The sequence below is a fragment of the Cloeon dipterum genome, chromosome 1 (genome assembly GCF_949628265.1).
Source record: "Cloeon dipterum chromosome 1, ieCloDipt1.1, whole genome shotgun sequence".
Lineage (NCBI taxonomy): Eukaryota > Metazoa > Arthropoda > Insecta > Ephemeroptera > Baetidae > Cloeon > Cloeon dipterum.
The window spans coordinates 14,089,404-14,113,127 of NC_088786.1; the positions used below are offsets into that span (position 1 = coordinate 14,089,404).

General features: G+C 38.5%; 1 protein-coding gene and 1 long non-coding RNA gene across 2 annotated transcripts; both read left to right on the forward strand.

Moving 5' to 3' along the window:
* The first annotated feature begins 5,232 nt into the window (after positions 1-5,232).
* On the forward strand, positions 5,233-6,353 carry LOC135947952 (uncharacterized). Its single transcript, XR_010575745.1, has 2 exons — positions 5,233-5,734; positions 5,801-6,353. It is a non-coding gene; the product is annotated as an uncharacterized LOC135947952 (long non-coding RNA).
* A 2,047-nt stretch (positions 6,354-8,400) lies between these two features.
* LOC135945638 (uncharacterized) lies at positions 8,401-11,572 on the forward strand. Its single transcript, XM_065493457.1, has 5 exons — positions 8,401-8,494; positions 9,700-10,436; positions 10,565-10,827; positions 10,887-11,123; positions 11,188-11,572. Exons 2-5 carry the CDS (start codon positions 9,749-9,751, stop codon positions 11,524-11,526), a joined length of 1,527 nt encoding a protein of 508 aa, XP_065349529.1. The 5' UTR covers positions 8,401-8,494; positions 9,700-9,748; the 3' UTR covers positions 11,527-11,572.
* The last annotated feature ends 12,152 nt before the right edge of the window (positions 11,573-23,724 follow it).

A 23,724-nucleotide genomic window follows, 5' to 3' on the forward strand; every position in this document is an offset into this window, starting at 1 on the left:
CAAACAACTAGGCGAGCGCGCGAGAGACGAAAGCTGAGCTGCCGCCGAGATAATATTTAACATTTAACGCTCTGCCTGGGCCACGATTCTAAAAGCACCTCTTTTCTGTTTCTCCGCGTCTAGTTTTACACTCTATATCTTAATCAACGCATTCCCACATGAAATATTAATGGGCAAACTGTTTTTTCTTGTAAATTGAAATTTGTGGCGCTTTTATTCCACCTTTTTACAAATTTCTTCCTCGGCATAAGACTGTTTTGCATTATCTTCCCACAAATTGAAATTTTCCTCCACGCTTCAATGTATAATTTTACGTTAATTGGACGAAACTATTTGACGTTTGAATTCATTGACTTGATTTACTTAATTAAAGGTTACCAGGCAATCAATTAGGAGTAAACCTTTAGGCTAATCTCTACATCCTTTATATGTTTGTTTAATTTTCTCTACGGGTATTGCAAAATAACGTTTGATTATAAATTTATTAAAAAATAAGCTAAATTGATTATAAAACAGTTTTGGTAAAAACTGTGAGGGCAAAATTTTTGTGAAGAAAGGGATAGACTCATTGTATATTATTTTCAATGAAACTTTATTACTAATTGTAAAAAGCTAATATTTATAGAAGCACCCTAATCGATCAGATTAGACGAGAATCGTATTTTTTGATACATTGAACAAAATTCTGAAGCCGATTGAAAATATCATTCTCGTTTTTACTCTCAATTTATATCCTTAACCTCTCATTTTGATACATATCTATATTTTTCCAGGAACTCACTGAATTAACTATCTTGTCTGAAATAGATTTAAGCAGGGGGATGAAAAAGAACGGCGTGTAAGAAAAGCTGTAAAAAGGGGTGCATTAAGTTGAAAAAGCAGCCCGCGGCGTGAAATGGAGTATCAGCGCGCGGAGCGGGAAATTTTCCGAGACATTAAAATTTGATACGAAAAGTTTCGGGTGCGTTTATAGAATTTTTATGGTGGTTGGTGCGAGCTGCACGAGCTGGTGGGTGAGTGAGCAAAAGCAAAAGCCGGCTGACTACGTGTGTATTTTCTCCACCTCCAAACCCCCCGGTATAAATTATTACAGCAGCAGCAAACGACGCAGTGGAGTTTTAACTGTGGTGATATATATCGCGATAAGACTTTATTCCAGCGAGCCAGCGAGAAACAACGATTAGTGCTGGTCACATAAATCTCCCTGAAATAAAACACAATTCTCCGCTGGCTGGCTGGCTTGCTGGCTGCATGGCTGCGCAACTCGATGTCGCCCTGTTTTCTGCTCAAAAAATTTCGCTACGGAAATGCCCACCGACGGGATCAAAATATTTCGTGTGCACAAGGCGTGAAAAATAGTTAGGTAAAGTGTTTCTCTTCAGGATCTATCGACTGCGTGTAGAATCATTTAAACCAAAAATTATTATTTGACCAACGTACAAAATTAGTTCAATAAAAAAAATATTTTGAAGTTCCCTCATTTACCACAATAGGTGTTCAATAAGCAATACAAACCATTTTAAGGATTTAAATCCTGCAGTATATAGCCCATAAATATTTCATGCGAGCAATTTTTTATGAATATTAATTGGAGAAGGTAATTTCATACGGAAGCATTTTGTTTTTTAACAGAAGCCAAAGAATTAATCGTTGAAATCAGTTCCAAGGTCCCCTCAGTAATACAGCAGCAGTCCATTTCCTTAAAATAAATTTTTAGCGTAAAATGTGGTTAAAAAGTTCTGAGTTTAATTGAAATTTTAGCATTACCTTAAATTATACCGGAATTAATTAGCAATGGATGACAAAAAGCAGTAAAGAAGCTTCAAATGGAAGCAAAAATGACGCCGATATGAACTTCAGTGGCAATGAGCATGAAGGATAAATGGCGCATTTTTCTCACACTCTCGCTGACACTTTTATGAGGCAGCTGAGGAGTCACGCGAAAATTACCTTATATAAATGCCTAAATTAGCATGTTGCTCGGTTAATTTTCGTCACCTGCCTGCGCAGACGTGACGCGACCTCCCCAGGACGAGAGCGCTGAGAATTTCACGAGGGAGACCTTGAGATGCGCAACGAGAAGTGAACCACAATTAAATTAGGTTTAAACGTTTCCTTATACATGCACGCGCGCACTTATCCTTCCGTTTTGCGCTTGATAAATTGCGCTCATGTGAGATAAGGGAAAGACGAGAGGCAAATTATGGATGGGCAGGACGTGGCAAAACACGTATTCCAGGAAACTGCTGAAATTTTGCTAAGCAGAAAAAATCAAATAAACATTATCTTTTTATTACACAGCAATGCCCGGCAACTCATTTCTTTCAACTGATTAGTCTAGATTATTTCCTTGCAATATTTCTCTTGGAGATTGAAATGTTAGTTGCGCTCCTACAGCCTATGTACATTTTGACTTAATCTCATAAATCCCAATTCACTCACAAGAAGAATGTATTTTCTATAAGATAGATCATACTCATTGGTAAACTTCAACTGCTATTGTTTTAATTAATATTAATGGCATCCATACTTCACGAAAAATATTTTGATTTTAAAATAATGCATCCCATGGCGACATGTAATTTCAACAATTTTTAGGGTTATTGCTGCCTTAAAAACTTCCGCCTTGGTGCAGGTGGTCTGTCATTAACGTTTAATGTAGCAACATTTTAAGAACAATAAAATCCACAAACACACTCTTTCGCCGTAAAACCCAAAAGTCTCAGATTTCGGTTGAGAATGCAATGAAGGAGTGGATTGCGCGCGTGAACAGAGGCTAAAATGAATTTCATGCCGTGGCGAGAGAGAACAATAAACAGCAAGTTCACATGCTATATAATATAACGCTGGCACTTTTAATTACGTCGACGGGTTGAGCGCGAGCGCGTATGAAAATTGTACAAAAGCCAGGCAAAAGCATTGGCGGCGGCAGTAGTTGCGGCTAATTACCCCTTTTATTTACGTTGTGTGTCGGGAGTCCATTAAAGCAGTCCGCGGTTTCGTATAGAAAAAATGTTCTTCTTTTAAAAGCTTATAATTGCACGTGGCCCAATGAGATTCGAAACGTTGCGCATGCACGCATGTTAACGTTCTTTGTAAAGCAAATAAAATGTTGTAATCTAATCGAACATTATAAATCAACACATATTCATATTTTGAACGTTAAAATTACTTTCTATACTTATATATTCCAGTCAAGAATAATTATTTCACACGTTTCAAGCCGCCAAATTTGTTCGAGAAGGAGGTTACAATAATTACAAAAGAGCATTGTCTTGTAATGAATATAGAAAATCCAAAAGATGTTTTCTTTGAGCAAATCCCAAAACGTTTTGATACAGCAACAAAAACTATTTTATAAAATAACACACGCAACGTGACAACCATTTTAGTGCGGTCGTGTGTGCGATTATTGCTCCTTCGTCGCTGACCAATTTTCTGATGAAGATCAAAAACACTTTTCCCGCTTTCTGTTTGCGCCTGACGAGAACATTTTTAAATCGAGTTAGATGAGATAGTGTACATACGCCGTGAAAACGTTTTGTTAGCCTTTTATTGCCACAAATTGATTAGAATCGGGAAAAGCAACACTCTTTCGGCTTTTTGTGCAAGAAATGTTTCGCCGGAGATATTGCCCAGCACCCATGTAATAAAATTTAAAGCGCTTTAAGACTTATGGCCTCGATTTTAAAATGTTTTGATATTAATGCCCATAATGCAGCTGATGTCCTGACTGATAGCGCAGTTCGTGCATGTTGGCGTAAAATTGGAATTTTATTACAAAAAATAGTTGCGAAATAAAAATTAATTAATTGCCGGGATTCAAGCCAAGGACTATAATGTCACCTAAAATTGTTTAAAACAAATTTGTGTCTGTAATTCTAATCAAGATATTATTTATTATAGCCCTGCAAGAACTTAATACTCATCATAATAAACATTGGAATTAAAATTAATAATTAAAGCTCTCAAAATGGAATTATGGTTTCGAAATATTTGTAGTAATTTACAATATTTTAAATTGTACAAGCATACAAAATTTATATATATATATATATATATATATATATATATATATATATATATATATATTATATATATGTGTATATATATATATATATATAATTATTTTAAATTTTAGTATCACTGATGCAAAAAGGCGAAAAAGGTTAAATTGCCAGGTAGCATAGATAATACTAATTTCAGTTTCTGTAAACTGTAGTACTTCTTCATAGAAAAGCAAAATTTTATTGGATCATTTACCCTGACGTCATTTAACCATTTAATAATCATTATCAGATACATAAGCCAGGTTTTAATTCCTCTATATATGAATGAATCCTCGAGCGCCTCCTTCATCAAAATACTGTATAGTTGCCTGCACTCTTTTCCAGAACAGTAGCACCAGTCAAAGATTTCACGTTCAGCCCAGCATTTACCATTACTGCTTGGATTTGCAGTTTGATTTACGCCTGTGTGCACCGTGCAGCCCGCAGCACACATGCAATTGACGCGCATTCAGCTGAACAGCCTCGGCGAGCAGTGCATAATAATTTAAATAGCCGGTGGACAGATAAGTCGGGTCGGCTTTGGTGAATGAATGTATGCAATACAACGCGGGGCGGCGGACTAGAGAGAGCGGGCGATGCGACGATAAAATCAGCAGTTATGCGTATATTTGGCCATAAATTATAGAGCGCCAAAATGACCCTTGAAGAGCTGATAAGGCCGCGCGCACAATGGAAATGCACCACGGCTAGATGCATCCTCGCCTCCTCCTCTGCAGGGATTGCGCGCCCGGCACCCCCCTCTGTCTATTTTTGTGTTAATCCGGCGCTGCTTGCTGACGGAGAGAGCGGCGCCGGCAATCAGACACGCACGCGTTTGCCCGAGGCGCTCGAGGGAGTAAATTTCGGGCAAGGTGCTGCGCCAAGATGTTTGCCCTCGAGATTAGCCGCGGGTTAATTGCTTCCGCGGTCAACAAGTTCGCCGCCCGCAAGAACACACGCTTGGATTTACGGCCGGCACCTGCTTGCCGCCTCTGCCACCCCAATATTTGCTTCAGCTCACCTGGGAATCGTCTATTCTTAGATTGTAGCCCTTCATAATTATATTAAATACTCTTCGAATCAGTCTTATTTGTTGACTTCAAAATTTGAAGACTATTTTGCTAAAATCTGTGAAATTACTGCATCAAATTTGGAATTAAGTGTAACAAAAACAGCAATTTTGTTGTTCTTTTAATTGAATTAACTGGTTCTCTGTCTGCCAAAACTCGTGACGTCAGACACAACTTCCATTAACGGTCTCTAGTTCTGTTACGCGCCAGCTCCGTCTTTCGTCGTTAAAACCAAGATAGAGATCTGTAAAAAATTCTCTATAATTTGTTGAGCTTATGTTTATATGTTCTACTTCTAATTAAAGTTCCAGCCAAAATTCAATTTAAAATTCGATTCTGAATTCCAGAAATCCTAATAGTGATCAAATAACACATGAGGAGAAGCAACTTCTCCGAAGATGATTTGATTTTTAAAATTACCTTTTGAAGCCTTGAATAAAGGAAGGTGCGTGCCGAAACCGATTCAGCTTAACGCGAAGATTGTGTGTCATATAATTAGCCAGACGGAAACAACAACGTTTGAGCCAGATCAAATTCAGTTAGGGTCTAGAGTTGCAAACATGCACATCGTCGCTCTCTTCCTTGTGGCTTTATTCACGGCAGTGTTCGCACAACGTAAGTTATTATATATTAAGCAATGAAAATTCGCTTTGCACAATCTAAATTTGCCTGCGTTTCCAGAGCAAATATGTGGCTGTTTCACCCCGTACCCTCAAGGTTCCGTTTCTGTTGGGAGCTGGCAGAAACTGAATTTTGACAGACCTTCGGATACCATTCACGAAAGCAGCCAAGACAGCAAATACTACAGCACGCAACACCGCCCGACCCAAGGATACAACAATCATGGATACGGAGTAGCTGATCCTCCATCTCCAAATTGTGGCATTAACGAAAGGGTGGTTAACAACAAATGCAGGCCTATTTATTATTAAATCAGGAAGTTTCCTTCCCAAAATTCTGAAGCTCGATCTTAATATTGATAGAGGCAACTTTTTTACTCTAATCCGGCCCGATTTAACTGTCATATAAACAACTAACGGAGTAGTCTTTACTATAAAACATCCTTGTAGAGCAAAAATAGGAAAATATAGTATATTTGCTAATTTTCTTTGTTAACCTGTTAATAATTTATTTTTTTACCCTTTTTTCGCTATTTGATAAAATAAATAACCATTTTTTAGGAAAGCTCAAATTAATATGATGCAAATAAAAATAAATAATGTAGCAATGGAAACTGTCACCGCATTTCATTTCCTGCATCCTCTAAAAAGCGATTTAAAAAAGGCGCTTCCTCTCCGTCAGAAAGTTCCATTTTTCAATCCATTGGGGCCAGATTAGCCGTGCGGTCGCATTTTTTGCGCCAAACCCGCTTTTCCCTCCCACAAATCATCGAACGAGAGTACATATACTCACATAAATGTGTATGAATCGAGCAGAAAACAAAAAGAATTGCTCTCGTGCGTGGTTGCAAGAGCAATTAAATGACGGGCAGCCCTTTTACCAAAAAACAAGTCGCTAGCTCTCCGTGCCAAACCACCGACCAACAGCTCATCTCTGGAGCTCGTAAAAACGGTGGAATCACTCTGCAATAATAAAAAAAAATTCCGGCGGCGAGAGCACCCTGCTTTTTATGACCCCCCTCTTACAATGAAATATGGAAACACGCAGTAAACATCATCAGTTAAAAATAAAAAGCAGCCCTTTTTAAAATGTATCATCATAATGTGAAAGTGCAGAGAGAGAGAGAGAGAGAGAGAGAGAGAGAGAGAGAGAGAGAGAGAGAGAGAGAGAGAGAGAGAGAGAGACCCGACTGGAGAGAGTGAGAGATAACGCGTGTGCAAAAATCGCGTTTTAACTGCAAACGTATGAGATCCATGGTTGATCCTCAAAATATATTTTTGATAACATTTTTATAAAGTCTTATTATGTTGCACATACACTTCGCCAAGAAATCTTTATAAAGTGCACATCCAAGAATTGTTTAATTAATAGTTGACACTCTTCGTAATTTTTAGCCATTTTTAGTTTTGAAGCGTCAAGACACCAAATCTGATTTAAAATATTAATGGGACCTAAGATGTTTAGTAAAACACCTTGATTAAGACTCTTCTAAAAATTTAATTCTCTTTTTCCTTTGGTATGTAAAGATAGGACTTTTGCCCATAAATAAGCTAGAAGTGTATAATCGTTAAGCGTCAGAGAAATTAAGCCTTATTTCCTATTATCATATGGCATCTGTTTTTTGATAGGCAAAATATGATCATGCTGGTAATTCAGTTACGATCAACATTTTAGGAAATAATTTTAAGAGCTTCAGGGGCTACCTCAACCAGCTTTTTTTTTTAAAAAAAATCGCCATTGAGGGAGGACTTTTTGGCTGGTTGCTGGACATTGAATTTCGCGAGGCCCGTCCACCGCTATTTATTATTCGCCGCTTCATTTTTTTACAAGGGAGCGCAGGAATGTAACATTTTGATAGCGGCGCGAGCTACCGCCACCAGAGGAAAGAGATATGAATAATAGGGGACATATATATTCTTCATGCGGCCCCTGGTTTGTGTGTTTGTTTGCTCGCCATTCATTTCGGCGCGTCCAGCAGGCTTGCGGTAATTGCGAAAGAATTGCCATTTTTGCCTCTATCGCACGCCCGAGTAAATCAAAACGCTCTCGCGGCCAGACACGTTTTGAGCAGAGAGAGAAAAAAATCGCGCACTCTGCGGTGATTTGCATCCGCCGTATCTGCAGGGGTGCCACCGCGGATTTGATGAGTTTTCGGAGGCTTAAATGGGTTGCTTTTTTCCCTGAAATTTCGCCAGAGGATGGTGATTTTTTTATATCAGTTTAAACTTGCATGCTAAAAAATAAAACAGAAAAAATATACAAGTTTTTATTAAATATTTGCTGTTAAAATTAGAAAAAACGTGGAATTATATGATTTTTTTTCCATTTTGCGATTGCGCATGGTACTCACAATAAGCGGCCTGATAAATTCATATCAATTTTTATTATCCAAGGGCTGAGAGGCATAGCAGATAATGTCCAGTGTTGGAATGTTTTTGCTACAACAGTGTACTCTGAGAGAATTTTTTTGGGTGTCGCCAAATTCAAATTGAGAAATGTGCACACGCAACATAAAATTTTTATGTTTTTAGAAAGGGGGTTGCCCGAGCCCGATACATGATCGAAATATATGTGACACATGTGTCAACGTTTGAAAAGCGCGCCCCCATCCATCCGTTCCTCTAGCGGGGGAAAGAATAACGAGCTCGTTCGCGGCATGGCTTGCACTGTAAACAACGTGCCGAAAAACTGACCTGCACCAAATTTCCATCAATATCTTTGAAATCCTACCTCAATCGGCCAGTTTCAGACCAGGTATGTTGAATTAAGCATTTACAGAGGTGAAATTTAACTATTTTTTACTATTTACTATAGTATATACATTTCTTTGCTCATTCGCGCTCTATAATTGGATTATATGCACTCGACTTTTTTTATATATGATATATGTTGAAAATTAATTTGGTTTTTGGGTTTTGTATCATTTTATGCTCTTGATGGCGTGGGAACTTAATTTGTAATCAGATTTGTCCGTGATGGCATGGTCAAAACAACCGATGATTAATTTTAGAATAAATGGGGATCAGCTATTCTCTCGTGGGATAATATCAGAAGGAAGGTTCTAAATATAATGAAACCCCCCTTGGCAAGTGGTCTTCAGATCTTGGTGAAATTCGGTGGAGATGTTGCCCTAGAGAACCTAAGTTGAACCCTAAAATATTAGGAGAAAATTCCAAAAATTGCGTACACTTTTTCATAAAAAGTAACTTCGGGGAGCGTAGCGGTCGGGGGGGAGGCGACCATGTCCCACGTCGGCCGCTAGCACCCGGCAGTCGGCGTGTTTGGGGGCACTATCTATAGGCCTCTAGTAGGGTACGAACTAGAACCCCAGTGGTGTTGCCCCCCTTCATTGTATTGCGGCCGACGGTTTGTACCCTACGTGGAGATCCGATTCGCGGAACCTCGCAACCTGGCTTCAGGCCCGGGCAATGGCCACAGACCAGCCGGCCGTGAGCTCGATGTTGATGTTTTTCTAGAGTTTTTTTACGATCCTACGGCGAATGGCTGGACTGATTTTGGTTTTCAGCGCTTCTAAATCTAAAGAGAGCCAATTAAGTGATGAATCCCAAGGTGGCAGGATTGAGTCTGAAATCGCAGCGAATGTGTCTTAAAAATAAATTTATTACGAATGTATACGGTGCGCCATATGTTTTAGGCTTCGAACGATAAGGGTTTATACAACTGGTGAATTTAAAAACTCAATTTAAATTGAAAAATTCCTCAATTTATGGAAAGCAATACTTTCATAAAATAATAAATTGCAGATGAAATCTAACTTTCGTCCAGTAGTAGTTCACTGACATAAATTTTATTAGATTTTCTAAATTCACCTGCGCTAGCTGTATCTCAATGGTTATCAAGGTTATTGCGTTCAAACTACCCTCTTATGCATGCTTTTAGTTGATTATGGTGTACCTTATTTGTAGCAATCCTAACATATTGTAAATTTTTACTTTCAGAACTCTCTTAACTTGCAGATAGTCAGAGCATCGTATAGACTATCTAAAAATGAACCAAATCGGAGTACGCGTATACGGAACTAACCATCTGGTGGATGTAGACTACGCGGAAATTGGAGAGAAAGAACTGCCCAATCTCATGAAGATAATCAAAGATACGTGCCGTCTAAGTGGGGATTTTCATTTGCGTTTGTTTAATTTTAAATTTAAAAGATTCTTTGAGATTCGCGCTCAAGATTTCCCCCTCAAGGGTGTCATGATGTTAGATGTTGTTTTCAACAATAATGAGCACGCGAGACTAGTTAGTGGCTACCACTCTGATATACTTTCCTCTGTATATGAGTTTCGGAAAGGAAACGTTTCAAATTTGAAACATGAGATGTGGGAACCAGGTAAATTTGAAATCCCGCTTGAGCGCTTTTCTAAGTTTGGGAGAAGCGAGCTGGAACTGGCAACCCTTGAAGCCAACCCATCCAACGAGAGACCTCACACAGTATCACCGAGCTTATATCGAGAAATTCGCTCTTTGATCTCGATGTATTTGGTCCAATTCACGTACTATCCAACAAGGAAAATGGTCATGGATGCTTGTTTGACCTTGGTCAACACCTACAAATTTCTGGCAAACAAAAGCAACGATGACCAGCTTGGAATTGAGGATTGGATTTCCACAATCAATGGAAAAATGACAGAACTTCGACGTGAGAGCAAGCACCCTGAAGTTTTGGCTAATAGATGTAAGATAAAATTTTATATGAAACATTTTAAATATCTCAATCATTTTAATAACTAATTAAAAGCTGTAAAAGCGTAATTTAAATCACTACAGTTATTAAGCTAATAGTACGCTTGTTTTCATTTCCAGCGAAGCCTGGCAGAGGCATCATAAAAGCTATTCGTGGGGAGGTCAACTTTTTGCCACCAACTCCTGCGATGTCAACTGAAGAATCATTAAAACGGGACTATACATTGTTGATGACTGAGCTAAGCACAGAGCACCCAGACGAGGAAAAAGTGTCGCGGTTGATGTTACAACTGTTTTCAACGCGGAGAGAAGATATAGTTGTCAAAAATCTTCCCTTGGAATCAGTTATGGACAAGTGGCCTGCACTGTTTAGACAAGAGCAGGTGAGGATAATGACTAAAATTCGATTCTAAAACAATACTGGTTGTCTCCATTATTTTAGTTGTTTGAGGAAATGAAGAGGATTGTTTTGGTCCATCCGTTGATGACCCTTACAGAGAGATTGGCAAAAATGTTCGAAGGGCTCAAGTACAAAATTAACCATCCAAAAGGCAGCTTTAAAAAACCCAAAAGAAAGAGGGCTAGAACAACAACCTTTGCCACTGTGTCGATCAAATCAGTACAGGACCTCCTTAGATCGGTCCATAAAATTTATCCAAATGAGTTGCCGCTAATATCTGTGAGTAAAATTGGAAGTCGACTCTTTAAGCTATTGCTTCAACAACCCACTTTCTGCATTTTAGGATGCGGAACAGGCTCTCCAGCTTTACGAGGTAGCAAAACAAAATAATGACATCGCTAGAAACAAGGCGTTTTTAGCCCCCCACATCGTGCAAGAGAAAACCGGAACCTTTAATATTCACTGCGAGGATAGGACCGTTTGCGCTGCAATAGACACAGAAACAAAAGCAGTTGCTTTATTGATTTCTGTGTACTACGCAATGAACTACTCATACCCACCTCAACGAAGCCGAACCCTTGAACTTATGGCTTACTTGTGTGGTGTAGACAACGCAGATCTGAGTGTCAGGACAAAAGAGTTGATCGATTTCTGCATTGAACACAATGATGAAAATGAATGATCAATTTGCTCGAGATATTTTCATTTGTATATTTAACACAATATAAAAATAACACGTAACAATATAAAAATAACACGTATTTTTATTCCATACAAATCAAACGGTCGGTCAGAAACACAAAAAGAGGTGTGTGGTGACTACACAGGCAGGTGGCGCTGCGTACGCAAGGACTTTAAGGTGAAAATTTGTAACTATAATATGAATGTTTTAATACATAAAAGACGCTAGAAGTGTGAACATGATAGGAATGTGACTCAACCCATAAAAAAGCAAGGTATGTGACACTTGATTTTTGTGCTAAAATAAAAAATGTTCGTGTAGTGAAATAATAATTGTAAGAATAACTTTATTGACTTTTGGCGAGGTCATATACATCAGATATGTTACATTCTAACAATATGCCCCCCAATTGCAATGCACACAATAATACAAACAAAAATCAAAGCTATGTTGCAAAAGCAAAGAATTCACTAGAACTGTAAAATTTCTCTAGGTAAAGAAATTTTTTCAAAGCAACAACAAACTGATCATATTGCGGCTCGAGCCACAGCGAAACTGGCAAAGCATTATACAAAATTGTAGCACTAGAGAAGGGATTTTGCTGTGAAATCATCAATTTCTGAGGCGCAATATACAATTTAGGCGCGCGGCGCGTTCCATGCCCATGCACGTCCCTGGTCTTTTTGAAGTAGGCGGGGTATTTTTTAACGAATTTACATGCCTCGAACAGATCAATTGAGAAAACTAGAAGCAGGTTGTACCACTCAAAAAGTGGTCTCGCAGAATGCAGAACACAGCGGCTTCAACCCACCAGTACCTCCAACCCGCCAGTTTGAGTAGCTACCCTTAAATAATTTTTGGTCACCGTTCAACCATGAAAGCTTAAATTAGTCGTCGCAAAATGTTTTTTTAATATTGATATATATTATACAATTATTTCAAGGACAGGTTTCAGGGTTTCATTCGGCAGTTTTGGCTGTATATTTGAGCTGTACGGCATTGAAAACCGATAAAAAGACACCAAGTTCGATGAAATTGGAAATTTTCAACATTATTCATCTCAGAGTCACGTCAGGGACACCCTGAAGGTCGATTTCGACCTCCGTTGGTCAACCCTAGGTCCTCATGGTGTTTCTAATCGAGTGAAATGCGAAAAAATCAACTTGAATAACGAGAGGCGAACTCGCTGCTCAAAGTCCACGCGCGGTAAAGCGGCCTCGAGCAGGTTTTTAATCTTCAAATTTAAATTGCAGCATAACTATCGCGATCGCACCATATATGAAACTTGGTGTACTTGTGCAGAATTTCACGGGCTACATTTTAGCCTTGAATCTTAAAAAAATCATAGGGGGTTATCATCTCTTAAATTTGAATTTTCAAAAAAAGGTCGCCTGACCTTCGACCTGCGAATTTTTTGTAAACGAAAAAGTTGTTCAAGATCGAAAACTAGGTTAGGCAGTGAAAATTTCAAGGAAAAAGATAAATGATTGTTCGATAATCCCTAGTTAATTACAACTATTAACTGTCTTAAAAGTCACTTGCTCTGTGGGAAAATTCACTTTGCGTAAATTTCTAAAAATTAAATGTTCACTCACAAAAGTTAAAGGGTTGAAATTTGATCGCAGTGAGAACCAGCGCGATTATTTTAATCTTCCACCCTTCGTCAAGCGACTTTTAATTTGCTCAAACGGAAACCCTTTCCTCCCCGAAATGAGCATACCCATATTTTTATTAGCGGCATCGACATTGTTATCGTTGCATCGTCGTGTGCATGTGCTGCTCATTGAACCCGGAATAACACATCTTTATGTATGACTCTGCAAGTACAATACAATGGGCGCGTGTTGCTCGCGCACATATTCAAAGCGGAGTAAGCAGGCAGAACCCACCGTTTTCACACCCCAAACCGAGTGATCAATCTCGCATTACACCACGCCGCGTGTCCTCCCCCTAATATTATGCATCGAGCTGCTCAAGTTGAAATTTGGAAATTTGTATCACGAAATAGTCAGTCAAACTCATTAAATCGGCTTCAGCTGTTCCGCTTGACTCAAAACCACGTTTAAATTCACGCAAATTGTTTTTAAGAAAATAAGTTTTAGATTGATGAAAAAACTATTTTTTACTGAGGGTTTTTTAAATCATTTTCCAGTTTTTAAAGTTATTTAAACGTAAATTCATTTCCATGTATAAATGGTTGTCGTTAAATCTAAGTGGGATAAGTTTAACTTTGAATGCTGCAGCTGAGTAGTGCCTGCCCATAGGTGGCACTCTCCATTCCACCCTTTTAACGTGTGCACATTATCTTTTTAGTTTAATTACTTTTTATTTGTTAATATTAGAGATATATAATATTTAAATTAACTTATTTTGTAATAATTTTCAATTTATCTTCTTTTATCATAAAGTAATTATTTATTTTCTCATTAAATTTTGCCTGGAAGTGGACATGTTGCAAGATTAAAAATTAAAAATTTTACTCGCGGTACAAAAAATGTTGAAATAAATCTTAAGAGATGATATGCTTGAATGGATTAATTTATTCAATTTTATGCTCACATTTCATGCGATTGCAATTTCTATTAGAAATCAAAGCGATGGAAAATCTGCTTGGTGTCTGATAAGAAAAGATCACACTGCGCTCTCATTCACAGCCAGCTATAAGTACGGCCAAACGCGAACTATATAGGGGTGACAAAAATAATAAATTAGTCGTGTCTGCCGCCTCCCCTTGGCGTTGGTTTTTCTGCTTGCGAGTAGATCAAAAGTAAATGAAGCGAGGGTTAATTCTCTCACTTGCCTGACCAGATTGAAAGCGAACGGACGCGTTCTGTGTGTGTGCATTGCATTTCACTTAGCTTGTAAATTTATTGCCGGGACCTCTTTCTTCTCTGCTCCGCAATGCCCGCGTTAAAAGCAGGGTCATGTGCTTGCATATTCATCTGGCCGTGAGTGTGCCAAGTGAGGAAAACGTGCACGCGTCTCGTTATTTTAAAAGCGTGGGAGTGGGGCTGCATTTTAAACTTTGATTAAATGTGTATCTTTCAACTACTTTGTCAAAGTAGTTGAAAGATACAATGTATAGATTTATTTGTTCGCAGTTTGACTTTGAACTCAGAATAAAAGGTAACCATTTGAAAGTTACTTAAAAAAATAATTTAAGTTGTAAAATTCAAATATTCAATTCGCAGTTGCAAATCTTGTTCAAATTTTCAAATTTAAATTATATTTTTTTAAATAAAATAACAAATTCCTGAAGTTTGTAAAAACGTTTACATATTTAAACAGTTAAAATAAATATTTTGAAAAATTAACTTTATATATTTTTTATATATCATGAAACAGGTCTCTCATTAAGGCATTGATATTATTAATCAATGATTTTCTTAAATCTCGAATATATTAGTAACATCATTATCATAACAATAAATTTCCTTGATTTATATTTTTCTAATGGCAATAACCTCAAGTGGTCGCCTATTTCAAAAATTATTTTTTCTGTTTCAAATATTCACCTATTTTCTCATATTTGCAAATCTGTGGATACTATCTGTCAGATTGAAAATACTTGAATAAAATTTGGTTCGCCCCAGTGTTTGTAGAATGTGTGACATTGTGTGAGCTCTAATAGGTTCTGATTTCATCATTCATAGTAATGTGACTGGAGCTGACTCTGCGCAAATCGAGAAGTCTCACCCCCGCCAGGCACGTGTCGGGTGTTTTTCGCATTACGGCCGCTAAGCCGCTACTTAGTTAGCACGACGCACGTCCCTTTTACCCGCTTTTGCCGCCGTGCAAATGAACACAAACGAAGTAAGCCTGACAATGAGACAGCGACGTTTATTTATGTGAGAGCGCATCAGACTAGAACGAGCTGTGAATTTATAGGCGGATTACCAGCCGCATGCACACAAACTCACGCGTTCATCTCGCCGAGGAATTAAAACTAGAGATCGATGCTTTTTTGTGGCGCCGAAGTTTTGGAGAGTTTGATGGGAAAATTCAAGGCAGATATGACTTTGAGGTATTTTTTGTCACATAGCGATATCTATTAAAAGAATGATGGAGTTTGAAAATTTGAAGGGATTTCGAAATATGTATTTTATTTGTTGTCTTTTTTGTTTAAACGGTGTTCAAAATACGAAAATATATTTCTATATTCGTGTGATATCAGCAATAAATGTCTCGTTATAATAAATTATATTAAATTAATTCTAATTTTGTTAAAACAATGCACCACTAACAGTAATTAAGCCATAAAACTGTTCAAACACAACATTTATACATATTTCATGAAGCCCATGCCAATTAGCTGATGGCCAGATAATTTTAATTGGGTGTCAAAAATCCCGATGGAACAATTTAATCAGCTCTGATTGTGAGACTAAATCTTTATGAAAAAAATTCATTTGAATTAATCAGCTTTATTGTTTTCTCGGAATAGGAATACCCGGCAGCAGCGTTATGCGAACAAAGCAGAGAAAACCACTCTTGCGCTGTAATCTGTCATCTATCTCATCAGTCGGCAGGGAAAATTTATATAGTAAAAATGTTAATGACGCGCGGCGGGAGAAATAGATCGCGATAAATATAAAAGCATAACAGTAAACAATCAATTAAAATTTCAGCTCGCACTGTTGCTTTTTCACACAAGGAGCGATTATCGTGTGCGATGTCTCGAACTTGATTCAGACGCGAAACGCGAAGAGCCTCATTTGCTGCGTAACCGTCAAGATGCATCGAGAATCATGCATCATGCCCATTCACCATTGTGTCAACGAATAATATGCATTAAATAAATATTTCATTCGGTTTAAAGCGTAATAATGAAGCAACCGAAGTTAAAATGATAAAATATGTGTCGTTAATTATTTATTTATTTGCTTGAAATTGAATAGCGTTAGGTGGTAATTATTTAATTGCTAAACAGAACTATTTAATCAGCAAAACCACGTAATCCGCTAAGAAAAGGTTTAGGGGCCAAGTGGTATTGGCGAGCGGTCGCATTGAAGAGTTTTATTTTTATCAATTGTGAAGTGATTTGTATTTAAGGAACAACTATATCTGTATAACTTATAACAAACAGGTAGAGTTAAATTGAAAACCTTATTTCTTTTAAGAAAAATAATGCCTTTTATCTAGATTTCCTGCAGCACCAAATGATAGTGCGCGCAAACTTAGTGCTATTACCAAAAGAAATTATAATTGGGCTCTTGAGTCTTGAAAAGAAGGAAATAAAAAACGCACAAAATTTGCTATATTATATATTATCCAACACCAGCTATGAAAACGGAGCAATTGTTTGAAGAAGAAAGAGTCGGCAGGCGATCCATCAACTTATCTGGGCAACAAGGATAAAAGCGCTGTCGTAGTTTACAAGTCAAATTTGGCGTCACAAAGACCGCGATTTCACACAGTGCGCGCGTGACGTGAAAAGAACGCATCGCATCAGGCCTTGTGTGTGCGCGTTCGAGAAAGGGCATCCGCAGAGATTATCGCCGGCCGATACTCTGGCGGAACAATAAAGCCGGCACAATAATTGCGCCAGATTTTACCCCTTTCGCGTCTCGGGCCGATCACTCATGCTAAAATGACGTTTGTCGCGCGGCGCGGCAGCATAATGAGCGACAGTGCAATTGATTTCGCCGAGCAGATAAATATGAATATATAGAGCTCGAATCACACCGATGACCGACGCGTTCAATTGAATCGTTTTATTTAATGTTCGGCGCGATTTGCAGTTTAATGACGCGTTCGGCTGACAAATGACGAGGCATTAAGCCCGCCAGCGACACTTCCGTGTTTGCTCATGCTCGCTGATTGATTTGTTGTGCTGCAAGCACTCTGTTTGGGAAAATCGTTTTTCGTTTTGCAATTAATGTATTTGAAAATTTTAAAATAATTAGCTCTATATGATCCACGAAATTAATATAAATATAATTCGTTTCACCTTAAGAAAAATCCTGTTCCCGTAACAGTACTATCCAATGTGACTTATTCGCGAGAATAGGAATCCTCTACACAGTCCGCAGCTTTCAATGAGTTACATATTTAGCAACTTCTTTTATTCTCCTTTAATAAGGAGTAAAATTTAAATTGTGATATAGCTGCAAATAATTGGATATGTAATATAGGGATTTGAATTTTACTAATAGAGGTGTATTAATTGTGTCATAGGGAGGGGACAATTGATGTTATGTTTTATCACTCATCCTCATTGTTTTATATGTGCTGATGTGCTCAGCATTAGTTTAGCTAATAGATTTCAACGGCCATTAGTAAGATTTTTCTGTTGTTTTGGATTTTGATTTTCAGGTTAAATTACTGCTGACAATGAGGGACCCAAAGATATGGTGCCTATCATGAAAGTATAATATATTTTCCCTTCAATTTTTTCTGTAATTAGTCGCTCATCCTGATAAACCCCGAAATGTAGTCTGAAATTTTCAAGTTAACAGAAAGGTTAAATTTTTCAAATTAAATTGAATGCAGCAACTTTGAAAAACAAAATGAATATTTCTTAATCTGCTTTTTCAAACAGGTAGAATTTCAAACAAAATTTAAGTTTGGAAGCGGAACGAGAAAAAATCAAGACACAACTTTGGAATTGATCTAATTTTCAGTATTCCACTTGACAACGTTCCTTAACTTAGTGATATCAATCCAAATAAATTCAGGTTTAACGCATCTCTATATTTTTCAGCACCCTCTCCAATTGCCGGGGATGAAAAGTGGCCGATCATCAATTGGGGTGTGTTTAGCGACAAACAAAAGTCATGCGACGTCTTTAATGTCATTCAGCGCAGCAGTCAACGAGCGGCGTTTGGGGATTAGCTTTTAAATATGTTTTACATTATCCACAGCCGGCTTGGCCGGCGATAAAAGTGCACAGCACGCGGCGATAACCAGGGGTGCGTTCGCTCCAGGGGGAGGGGGTGGTGGCTCCGAGCCGAGGGGGTTGGTTTTCCCAAACGTGATTATGTCGCGCGCACATACATATCGCACTTTTATGGGGAATTGCGGGTCAGTCCACAAGCAGCCAGCCAACCACCCGCCCCCACCCCTCTCTGTGTTGGAGGGTGGGAAAATTGTTTCCTGCAAATTAAGCAGCTCACGTTTTATGCTGTGCACATGGAAGTCGCCAGCGGCGCCGTTCAAGGTTGCTTAATTTAAAGCCATTAATGGGCCGCTTTTTATAATGTTAAGCGAGCGACGCCCGCCGGTTTTCAGTTTGCTTTTCGGATCGGCTCGCGGGATGATTGATGAGTGAGAATTGCTAAGTGTAGTCGCGGGACTTTGTTCCGTGCTAACTGTGGGAATTGAAATTGGCCAGGCGTTATTTTATAATTACAAGGAAAGCGAATCGCAGCCAACGAGTTAACTCAATTGAATCAATTTTGTGATGAATCGAATCAAATATATGAATAAAATAGGGGCATATAACAGATTTTTTTCAATATTTTATTATCTCATTACTTTTGCTTGATTTGAATTATTTTCTTATTTAAATGATTTAAATCATTTGAGGCATGTTTGGTTTTGCAAAATAATATTATCGTCGCTAGGAAAAAGCTTTACTGAGGCCAATATTTGTTTGATTATTATTTTTCTAGAAGTTATTTACCTTCCAGATATTAGAATATAAATTTCAAGGAAATAGAATTGTAAAAACATGGAGATATTATCTCAGGTAAAGAAGAAAAACGAGAGTCAAAAACCTCACACTGCAGGAGAACAAACGTCAAAAAGAATCGATTGGGAGCGTGCTCAGAATGGAATAAGCGAAAACAAAAAGACAGACACAAAGATGGATTCGTAACAAAAAGCAGGTAGGCGTGCGTGGCTCGCTTTTCGTGCGTGTGTTGTGTGTGTGTGTGTGTGTGTTGGGTGCGCGATGATGATTGATACGCCACTGCTGGGAAAAGTGAGAAGTCGAAAAGGCAATCACTGGTTTGTGTTATTCTCTCGCTCTCATCCCGTCAGAAAAATAGGGATGTACACGCACTCGGCGTATTTATTATCATTGACGGGCACGAGGGGAGAATTTCTCGCGCGTCAGTGAAAAAGAATGATCCCCGTGGGATGCAATCAGTCCCGAATATGAATTCACAAAACCGACAATAATGCGGTCAGAGATGGATCCAACGTCAAACAATAAGGCGCTAATCAGCGATGAGATGTATGCCAGTTTTTTGGTTTTACTGGTTCATTTTTTCCTCTCTATAGAACGTCTAGAATAGGAATCAAATCAAACTGTAACGGTAAACTGTCTTTTAATGATTATTGTGCCCATATTTCTGTCAAAAATCAAGATTAAATAAACAATAATAACGTTTCGAGTTGCTGCTGGCTCTTTTATTAGTTCTATGGTTTTTCTAGTTTTTATCCAATAATCTTTTTCCTTTCTAAATTGAAAGAAGAAATGCTTGGAAAATACATTAATACCCAATTAAAAGGAATTGAACTTTTAAAATTATTGTATAGAAATTTAACAATCCACAAACAAGTTCCCAGGATCCTTATTTCATCCTTAAAAACTTGTTTTCCTGTCACTTAAGTTGTTAATACTATTTACTACATGTTCGCAGATTTTGATTTCCTGATACTGATTAGGAGACAAATATTTTTAGTGTTATGAAAGCAGAAGAAATCTTCTGAAAAGTGGGTAGGCAGATGCGGCGGAAATAAATATTCACATGCCGATTAAATCGAAAAAGTTTGTTTGAAAAACATCCTGTCTTTTCCACAGAATCGTGGCTCTTGAGAATCCAAAGTATGGCACTGTAAAGTAATTCGAGACGAACCCTTTCATCGCTTTCAAAGTAGATTTAAGTGATTATCGGCAGACGCAATCGCGGTTGTCATCTTTCATTCCGTGCTCATAACGCGAGAGCAATTCAATTCAAAGCGACATCTGTTTGTATGAAAGGATTGGGAAAATATGCAGCATAAAAGAGTCGTTTTTGAGTAGAAAATAAATCGAATTTTCTGCGTCAACAAAGACGTCGGGCGCAGCGAGAGGCGACGTGTTCTCTCGCAAAATTTAAATATTTATCCAGCGCAGGGGCAAAATCATAATAAAAGCCTCCGTTGCACGGCACTAATGCCGGGAGAAGAGTTTATCAACGGATATGATCTCCAAACATACAAATAATACCAAGAACACAGCGTTTGCTTGCTTGCCTGCGCCTGCCCAAACGACCGTCCCATTGCACATATAATCATTTATTCTTTCACAATCCAGGGGCGGACGATGCATAGATTTGATTGAAGGCTACACTCGAGGATTCATTAATGGAAAAAATTCGGATATTCCTCTTTGAAAAAGTCGTCTTTTCGTGCTAGTTTCGGCTTTGCAGTTGACAACCGAAACTAGTAGGCATAAATAAAACGATGCTTGTCGAATTTCTAATCTCCAATATTAAAAGCTTTTTACGAATAGGAATTTTTACAATGGGGTATTGAAACAATTCCGTTAGATCGAACAAAAATATTCAAATTACAACCCCTTGCAGATTGCCACTTCCGCTCTTATTTCAAAACTTTATTGACTATAATGTTACAATCGATTGGTGTTTATTTATATCTTTGAGCATCAAGATTTTTTGTTCCATTACAATTCAATCTGTTTTTCTTGTTCGGGAAAAATAAAAGTGATAATCGAAGAATAAATACAAGTATCGTTCTAAAACCATCAGAGGGGTTAATCCGCCACTGTGAAAACGCCGGCTGCACCACCTACGCGCCAAAACACACAAACACATAGCGGGGACGAGTGCACTATGAGTGTGTCTCTCGGTTCTCTCGTTTTTTGCGAGCATCATCTAGATAACGTGCAGAGGGCTACTCTCTTTGAGCGATGCTTATCTCAGGCAGACGCACGTATGCATACACGCTGGTCGTCGGACTGAGCCGCGGAGACCATCGGAGGCGGCACCACCCCGGACACTATGGCCACTCGCCCCGACTCCCGCAGACATCCACGTGCCGGTACCGACTAAGGCCGTGTGTATTAACCCTTCCGCATTTCGCGATGAAACAACTTACCCCCAACACTTCGGACCATTTCCCTCTGCTTGCTCCGGGTTTGTTTGTTTGTGTGCAACGAGGGCTCAAGGGCTACCGTTGCTTTGGCCACCACTGCCAAGGGAAAGTTCATTTCATTTCGCTAATGAAAGGGTGGAATAGGAGCGTGTAATTTTTTTTAATTCAACTGCTTCAATTCATGGCAATTTAAATTTTCGTTTGGATTTCCAAAATGAAAATGAACAGAACTACCTGAAAAATATTTTCAAATATTTTTCTTTGTTTTAGGATTGTTTGTTCTGAAAGTTAAATTAAAATTGTTCAATTAATAGTAAATTTGATGCTAAATTTTCCAGTAATGTTAGTCAAACTTAAGGCTTAATGAAACTCTAAATCTTGACTGCACTATACAGTTTGAACTAATAATTTGATATTTTCAGATAAAAAGTCGTTATCGATTTAAGAATCGGTTGAACTTTGTTATTCAAAATTTGAAATTTTCCAGATTTTCAAGAAATTTCTATGATTTGAACCAAAATATTTCCACGTGAACAAAGGAAATGTGCGCTGAGAGGAATCCGTCAGTTAGCAAAAGGCATTAGAGCGTCTCATAACTCACAAGAGGCATCGTTTCACGCCGCTCGCTGGTGCAGCGAATCAATTGCGAAAACATGGCTGCCTCTGCTCCACGCGGCTTCAGCGTTATCGGCGGATTTTCTGCATTCTGCCAGCAACACACACACACACACACACACACACACACACACACACACACACACACACATACACCTCGAGGATTCTTCCTCCCTTCGGCAGCATCATTGTGCGCGGCGAGGACGGGAGCAGCGGCAGCAGCTTCCCATCGCTCATCTCTTTCTCCGCTCTTTTCACGCGGGCGAGCGACGCGGCGGGCATCAACTTTCCCTGCAGCCGCGATTTACTTTGGAAAATATCTTTACGGCAGCGGGAATGTACGTAACACGCCCGGCACAAAACAGGAAACGCCGGAGATGAAACTGCAATCTGCGCGTGTCATAATTTCCGGAGTGCCGCCGAAAAGCCGTCTCACAATGCCCTTTTATCGGCGCGCTCCCTTTCATTTGTATTCAAATCTGCGCGCCAATCGACTCGCGAAACTTTCTTTTCCTTTTAATACCAGATGGATGGATGGATGGACGGACGGACGGACGGAAAACCCAGACTCGCACGTTTCCAGGCCCTGCGCGTTGAACAGTTATCGCGCACTGCATGAGAGAGCGAAACTTTTGCTGTCGTTAAAACTTTTGCGCTAGCGCAATGAGGATGATGAAGAATTATTATGCACGGAGGCAGTGTCATTACTTTTGAAAAGTTTGCCTTGCCTTCTTCTAATTCTTCGCCAACCACGAAATCGCACTGTTCTTCGTGTCGTGCGCGGTTAAAGAAGAAAAATTAGTTTTGTTTGTTCAGTGGGTGAAAGACGCTGGTAATGCGAGAGCTCGGCTTTTGTTTGTGCTTTTGTAAGCTTGAGCCCCCAAATAATCTTGAGGCTATTTGTTGATGTAATACTCTTACAATTATTAAAAAAAAATTGGAAAATTTTATAATTTAAATTATTGTAATTTTATTCCTTTTATTAGTATTGAACATCGGTAAAATAAATGTTTTGGGATATGATACTCTTCTTTATTTTAAAATTATGCATTGAAATTTTGTAGCTTTTCATACCAAAACAAAAAAGGATAAGCCACGGTTGTCAAAATTCGAGAGCTCCAAGCTAGGAAAGGTCGATAAAAAAGCTAAACTAAAAGCAAAAAGTCAAAACCACAGCTTAAGAAATTTAAGGTTTAAAAATTAAATTTCATTCTGTTGCTGGCAGTGATGTGAAGCTCTCTGTATTGCCTGGCAGCTAACTCTATAAAATAATTAATTCAAAAATGTCTTGCGATATTTTATCATTATTGGTATTATTGAAAGAAATACATATAGTACGCCCCCATTGCCCGTTTATCATTTTTGAGGTCAGTTCATTTCAAGCAGCATTTTTCTGAATATTCTCCACATCTCTTACAGTTTGCAACAGTAATTTTCATGCTAGTTGCGCGGTTTCAACCGTTTTATAGCCTATTCTCGTGCCATATTGCCTGGCTCCTTCCGCTTTATGATCTATGCACCCTGCACAACACTTGCACC